Here is a 7,518-nt window from a genome sequence, read left to right as displayed (position 1 = left end):
TAAAGTTTTGCATAAATCGCCCTATCACAGCGCCTCCTCTGTCCACGTGATGCGGTCACGTGACGGGCGGGACCAACCAACATCCGGTTTCAAATATTCAATGTGTAGACGTCCTGCTGGACTCGCTGAAGTCTTAAGAACGGTGGTTGGGAACTCTATGGGTGACGTCATGAAAGGTCTATCCATTTATATACAATCTATGGTTTGACCTGACTGTCTTGCATCTGAGTCATCAGAATGGGTTTGACCTTCTCCTTTAAGCATCGATCTGTACTGGAGATGTTTCACATCATCTTCAACCCAGTCTAGCTTGAATCTTGGCAGCAGACAGTACATTCTCCCTCTTCTGTAGAAGAGCTGTTGGCCTTCTGCTCAGTGACTGCAAGATTATCTTCATTCATTTCTGCCTTGATAGTTAGTGTTGAATGTGAGATAGCCGCTCCATGGCAAGAAATACAGAGTTCCATCTTGTGTTATTTGGTGAAACAAAGCTGATTCCAACCTTTTCCAGGACTCTGTTTTACCTTGTTCCAAAGAGCACATGCTTTTGCAAAAACAGCCGTCGACATTGATTTGCAGCATTTATCAGTTACCTTTTCTGGTCTTTGGCTAACTAGATTCAAGATGTGAGCCATACAAATTCTGTGAGGGGGGAGAGAGGGATGATCCAGATCTGAGAGAGGCTCAGGCTCCATCTGGTCCTCGTGATCTGAGCTCTCACTGCTGGCGGCGGCAGCAACGGTGGAGCCTGGTTCATTGTCTTCTTCATTTTCATCATCAGCTTCAAACACTGTCTCACTCTCTGTCTCTTCACCATCATCGATAGCAACCTCCATCCCAAAACAGCTGAATGCCTTGATAAAATTTGAAGCTTTGTCTGTTACTGTGCACACAACCTTGTTGAGGATTTTGAGTTCTTTGTTAATATCAGACCACACTGTTGCTAAGCCATCGTGTATACGCTCCTTTAACCCACCTGAATGCCGATACTGCAGAGTGTCTCTCAGAAACATCATTTCTGTTCAGCCAGTGGACAGTGACACCTATAAATGACTGATTCACAGCTGACCAGCAATCTGCTGTGGTGCACACAACATCCCCCTCAGGGAGTGCAGTCTTAAGTTCACATGTGTTTTCTTTAAACTTCTCGTTTAGCAGTGACTGTACTTTTTTTCTTGATGGCAGCTTTTTGGACAAGTGCAAAACCCGACAGACCATGAATGCAGCAGAGGGGAACCTCACCTTCGTCAGGCTCCTAGAAGGCTTTATGATTTTGTTGTTTTGAAAGTCTAACTGAAGTCATTATTCAATGCAGAGAATTGTATTTGTAGTAAAATGTAACTACTTCTAGGAGCAACTCAGACCTTCTTCCAGGACCTCCATTCTGCTACTTTGATGCTGGACAGGACAGGCGGATTAAAAAACTATGCTATAACTCCCCAACACCATCCAGTGCGCCAGTGGAAAGACTTCCAGTCTTGGCTCTTGTGCTCACCCCAAAGCTCAACCGTCTTGTTGATGGACGGATTCAGCGTCTTCTCCTGACACACTTCAATAAGTATTTCAGACAAGAGAGTCGTGGTTTAAGCAGCTCCCCCACCTCACTTTAGAACCATGACTGAGGAAAGGCCCAGGCCATAACTCCCTTTTAGTTCTGTTTATTTCACCACTCTTCTTTGGCTGCATGCTCCCTCTGTTGTATAGGACAATTGGCAGTAGCAGGTTTCCTGACTGGGCTTCCTTTTTAATCATAATTTTGTAACTTTTATTAATACACTAATTTTTTTTGTGAAGTTTAGAGTGAAATGACTGATCTGTGCTCCAGGCGGTTCTTCCAGAGGCGTCTCCATAGGGTGAACATGGTCTGTGATGTGGACGAGGCCCTCTGGCCTGACAGAAACCAAAGGCATGATGATGCTTGATCATGATGATTCCTCAACTGTGTCCAAAAATAAAACATTTTTGGCTGCATATTTGAGCTGTTTTAAGTTTTCATTTTTTTTAATGAAAAAAGTAGGCTACGTTGAGTCATTTTTACGAAAGGAGAAATATCTTATTTTCCAGAGTCGCTGTCATTCATATGGTGTGTTCCATTTTACAATAGTGTTTTCAATTTTACACTACAGTGTGCAGTAAATGCTTGGTAGTGTGCAGCAATGGCTTAGTTGTGTGTGCTCAATGAATGGTATGTAAAATACGGCTGTGTGTAGCAAATGAAAACATGAGCTCCATTTTGTGAACACAATGTAGAGATTTGATGGCAAGAGTGTTCTTGCAAAGGGAGTGTCAGGCTTAGCATGCTGTGCGTGCGGTTTTCAGTTTTGTGTGTGCAGTATTGAGAAAGCCGTTAATGTATTGAGAAACGTGTGTTAACAATCGTGAAAAACTGTAATCATGATTTTGTAACTTTTATTTATACACTAATTTTTTTTTTGTGAAGTTGAAAGTGAAAAGACTGATCTGTGTATCCCATTGGTCTAATAGGTCAAAACACTTTTATTTTCAGGCCTTTATTTTTTTTTACTTTTGCACTTTTATAAAGAGGCCTAGACTTCGAATACTTGCAGCATCTTTATCATAACTAAACTGATCCTTGGTCTGCTTTTGTGGTTCTGACAGCCATGTTTCCTATTACATTGCACCATGACTCTTCACTCAGGCCGTTGTATGAAGTTGTGAATAGTTTTAGGATCTACATAAGGCCACATCACCATCCGCTGAATGTACAATCAGCTGCAAAAGACGACATTTCAGCAATGTAGAATGTCTATGAATATTTCTGAGGTCCTTTTGGTGGAAGTAACTCAGAAATAATGCAACTGTAGTGTAACGTATTACAATTCAGAGACAGTAATGTCACTAATTACTTACAAATAACAGTAACTAAATAACATGAATTGTATTATATTTAGGAAGTAACTTGGCCACCACTGTTTATAAGCATTTATTTGCTGTAGTTTTTCTTTTTTTGTTCCAGTCAGAAGATATCAGACCCTGAATCTATAATGAGCTTTATCAGCCCCACAAGTCATCTTCCTTCTTCTGTCTCTAGTTGAGTGAACATCTTGTAATCATTTTTAAAAGCATTTCAAGGAAGTTTATCTCTCAAAACAGCTGTCATTCTGTGATACTTCTGCTGCAAGAATGACTCAACAACTATCACGACTTGCAATGTGCTGTCTATAAAGCAAAGTAAAGATTCAAAAGTGTGTTCTCTGATGTGAATAACATGTTCCAGATGATCATGCCAACATTGTTTTGGGATTCAGAACACAGCCTTCACTTTCACAGACTCTGTTCTTTGAGACTTCACAGGTGAAGCGACCAGCTTCCTTCAGCCTGGCCCCTTCAACGCTGGCTATCAGCACATGGCACCCTGGAGCAGAACCGAGCCAAGCGTCACCAGAGAGTCAGCCTCCAACATCTGACTGCAAGACCGGCCCGGGATCCACTCCTCCAGCCCACGAAGGACACGGCACAGCAGAACCGGAGCCATCACTGGAACCACAGCAAGGACGGTTATAAATTAAAATGTCGGCCTCTTCTGTTTCAGAACTCCAGAATCCTTCAGGTTTTACTGTTAGAATTTAGTAATTGGGAATAATGTAAAATTATTAATCCAAATTCCAAATTAATAGTTTCATCTAGTTTATGAGACTGATCACAATGAATTGTTTTTCATTTCCTACTTATGTAGATGACGCCCCGAGGTTATCTGATGAAAATCAGATCTTTAATTCTTGGATTTACTGATAGTCAAATTAACAAAGCTGAAATCCCAACAGTTGGTTGTGCTCCATCTTGTCTGAAAATAAGAATCATCTTCAGGCGATGGCGAGTTGAACGGCGTTGCGGAAGCCTGATGACGAGCCGTTGATTGAACATGATGAGCTGGAGCAAGGAGACGATGGACGGTGGATCCCTCAGAGCATTGAGGTTGAACACTGTGCTGCTCGATCGCTGGAGAGAGAGAGTCCCGGGTCAGACTGAGATGCACTATGGAGGACCTGCTGAGAACGAAGACTTTAATGATGAAGCTAACCAGGGAGAAAAACAGATATCTTCTACAAGAGCCAGCATGTAAAAGTCTAGAAGCACCTCATGACTGAAGTACAGAAACTACAAAGGAAGTACGACAGTCGGACAGCAGTTCTGAGACCTGGGACTCCGACACGGCATCACACCTCCAACACTTCTAGTTTCGAGTCCTGTCATTCAAAGGGGAAACAGCGAACTGCACTGCAGCATAGAGCACAATGTGTGTCACTGGCCACAGTTACATGGCGTTTTTAATTTGGAATTAGTTAATTCCGAATGAATTAGCTTGGTGTTTACATGGGAAAAACAGGATTAAATCCACTTTCATGCTGCGGGCTGAAGCGTTCTGATTGGACGGGGAGTGGATGTAATGTTATTACATCTACCGGAAACAGATCCCGGTGCCGGAGCTTTGTCTCTTTCTTTCTAGATTAACTTTGACGCTACAGCTTTAAAAATGTCTGGTTGCAGGTTGAACACTGTACTAAAGATATATGACAATCACATGCATTGCACATCATTTCATACAGACCATACTGCAAGGTCAGAACATGACAACAAAGACAGGGTGATGGTAAAAATGTGCTAAATGTAGAACAAGTTCTCAAGGTTTGTGATAAAAAGGCATTGAATTGAACTCAACACTAAGATTTTTCCATGAAAAAGTGAAATATGGTGACATGTTTCTGTGCAGTAACCTGGAACCTCCACACCTGTTACACTTATGACTGTGAATTAACAGAAAACATCTTGAGCTCATTATTTAGTGTCCCTGATGTGCAGGCTGCCACGACGACTTCTTTATAGTACTGTTTACCACTATAAGAATTACTGACACTATGATGATATTTCTTCACTATTAATAATACTTTCACATGACATCCCTTCAGTATTACTGATACTTTAATGATACTTTCTATCTATCACTGTTATTATTACACAAACATGTCATCGCCTCTCAGACACACTGCAACAGTAACGATGGCGCTTTTGCTATTTGTACTTAGTAGAAGGACTAGTTTTATGCATCATTCTGTAGTAAAAAAAATATATCTTGTCTTGAGCAGTATGTAATTCATAGTTGATGTTCTGCTCTAACCTGTTCATGAAACCCCTGCAGTCAGTGTTCTGACACTGTAGTTGTGAAATAAGAAGTGATTACAACACCATTAGGTCAGTAATTCCTTAAAAGGAGATATGTTAGTGTCTCGGGGGCCAATCAGGCTGTGAGGACATGCTATAAAAGCAGAGCGTGCTGTTATCAAGAAACAAATTGGAACGATGGCTCTTCTCAAAATTCTTCTTCTCATGCTGTGGCTTGGTGAGTCAATACTCTATTTTAGTTCAGTTATTGTTTTCTCCCATGAAAACAAACAATGTGATGTAAAATCTGATGCTGCAGGTCTCGCCACGAGCTCGGAGCTGCATCGTCAGAGGAGACTTGTTGGAGGTTCGACCTGTCGACGAACCGAGCGTCGCTACCATGTGAAACTGGTGGCGACAAACGGCACACATGCATCCCGCTGCGGAGGCTCTCTGATCAGTCCCCAGTGGATTCTCACTGCAGCTCACTGCTGGGAACCCGGATGGTGAGGAAGTCCCAGTCTTTAGTGTCAGTGCCATTGATTGTTTGTAACATTAGATTGACTCCATATCCACAGCACCTGTGATGCATTAAAAGCCTGAAATAAATATTTCCCCTCCTATTCAAACCATTCCTGCTCCTGTCTGCAAGCTGGACGTTGATCTCAGCTGCTTTGTTATTAGTTCATCATTTATTTCTTTCAAGAACCACTGACCTCCACAGAGCATCTTCACCCTCCTAATAAAACTGATGCAGATTAAATAAAACCCTGTTTATTTTCAGGACCATGTCTGCAACTGTAGGAGTTCATCCGGTTCCAGTAGAGCAGCCTCAAGTCATTACTGAACATGAGATCTTTCAGGATCAAAATCAGAATGGACATGACATCATGCTGCTGAAGCTGCCGAAACGGTCCAAGATTCAAGGTGTGGCTCTTCCAAACTGTCGAAATCGGCCCACCATGTGAGTCGCAGTTTCATTCTAAAGAAGTCTGAGAAGTCCGGTTTCTTCTAAGAACCTTTTCTGTTCAAACTCATACTCTTTCAGAGGTGCCTCTGTTCGGATGGCAGGATATGGTGCTGATCGGATGGGCCCAAACAATGAGAAGCGTGAGACAAAATTCAATTAATTACATTTGATTTCAGGAAAAAAAAATGTTTTTTTTTACATATCAGATTATTTGGAGGAAAAGCAACATGTCTTTCCAATATTGTGTAGTATCTGATGAGTCCAGCACTCTTCAATGTGCCGACCTTGACATTGTGAACTGCACAAGGCTCCAGAACATTATGAACATGTATGCCCGGAACCCTCTGAACTTCAAAGCACGAGCTAAACTGTATCAGCACTGGTTCTGCGTTCAAAGCCCTGGAAAGGATACATGTCCAGTGAGTTCCCGTTCCCTCGAAGCCTGAAGTCGCTCCACACTCTCCCAGCATAGTTAAGTAACCTGCAATTCTTTTTCAGGGAGACTCTGGTGGAGGTATGGTGTCCCGAGGAAAGATTTATGGAGTCCATTCTTTCACCGGTGATCCTTCGTTCGCCTGCACTGAAGCAGCTGGTGTTATGGACGTTTGCAGTTACATGAAGTGGATCAAGGCAACCATCAAGGAGCCAAAAAAAAGTAAATTAAACTGTTTTACTGGATAACTGCATTTGTTTCACAATGCTGTGCATCTCCAACTTCACTCTTTCCTAATATCGATCTTTCAATTTATTGCTTGCCTATAAAGTCTCATCATTCGAGATGTTGTTCTCTCCCGTCTCTCAGTGCAGATGAAAATAAATGGAACTGCTTTGAAAAAAGAAAAAGTGTACACCGACTTTCATTACATTTTAAAGAATACCTGGAATAATCATCAACGTAGTAAAATCTAAAAAAGAGTTGAGCAGCCACTCAGTCTAGTTGTTGGTGTCTGATTGTCAAGAGCTTCTTCTTCTTCATATTTCTATTTTCATGAAATGATATTTGAAAAACAGGGGTCGTCCTACAATCAGAGTCATCTGATAGTCAGGCCAATACGGTATATGCTATTTAAGAAGGAGGCAGCTCTATTCACGGACAGTTAAATACTGTAGGAAATCTGAAAGAATTTGTAATGTAGTTTGCCTACAGTCTTTTCTGGTGACACCAGGTGGAGCCGTGCTCCTCCTAGCCCTAATGACCAGACCACTGGATATGTTTAGTCAAGAAGCTGTGAAACTATGTTATTTCATTCTATAGCTACACCGGTCCAAAGCAATGGCGACGCTTCATACTGATGTCATTTGCAAGTTTATTCGATCTCTGTTCCTCGCCACTGACACCGTGAAAACTACAAAGGGAAATAAAAATAAAACACATTTACATCGATTTCATCCACTTTCATGAAGTGTCTCACAACATCCGACCAAGA

General features: G+C 41.8%; 1 protein-coding gene across 2 annotated transcripts; it reads left to right on the top strand.

Moving 5' to 3' along the window:
• The first annotated feature begins 5,276 nt into the window (after positions 1-5,276).
• LOC115390359 (cationic trypsin-3-like) lies at positions 5,277-6,916 on the top strand. Of its 2 annotated transcripts, none has more exons than XR_003931672.1 (6): positions 5,277-5,359; positions 5,441-5,627; positions 5,906-6,048; positions 6,170-6,231; positions 6,341-6,510; positions 6,590-6,731. XR_003931672.1 is itself a non-coding variant. In XM_030094201.1 (6 exons), exons 1-6 carry the CDS (start codon positions 5,320-5,322, stop codon positions 6,770-6,772), a joined length of 822 nt encoding a protein of 273 aa, XP_029950061.1. In that variant the 5' UTR covers positions 5,277-5,319; the 3' UTR covers positions 6,773-6,916. The 2 variants fall into 2 exon arrangements, 1 of the variants encoding a protein (XP_029950061.1); XM_030094201.1 differs by having other exon boundaries at positions 5,906-6,085; positions 6,590-6,916.
• Positions 6,917-7,518: the final 602 nt, after the last annotated feature.

This window comes from Salarias fasciatus, chromosome 6 (genome assembly GCF_902148845.1).
Source record: "Salarias fasciatus chromosome 6, fSalaFa1.1, whole genome shotgun sequence".
Lineage (NCBI taxonomy): Eukaryota > Metazoa > Chordata > Actinopteri > Blenniiformes > Blenniidae > Salarias > Salarias fasciatus.
The sequence above is the reverse complement of the archived record's forward strand: the minus strand, read 5'-3'. Positions and strand labels throughout refer to the sequence as shown.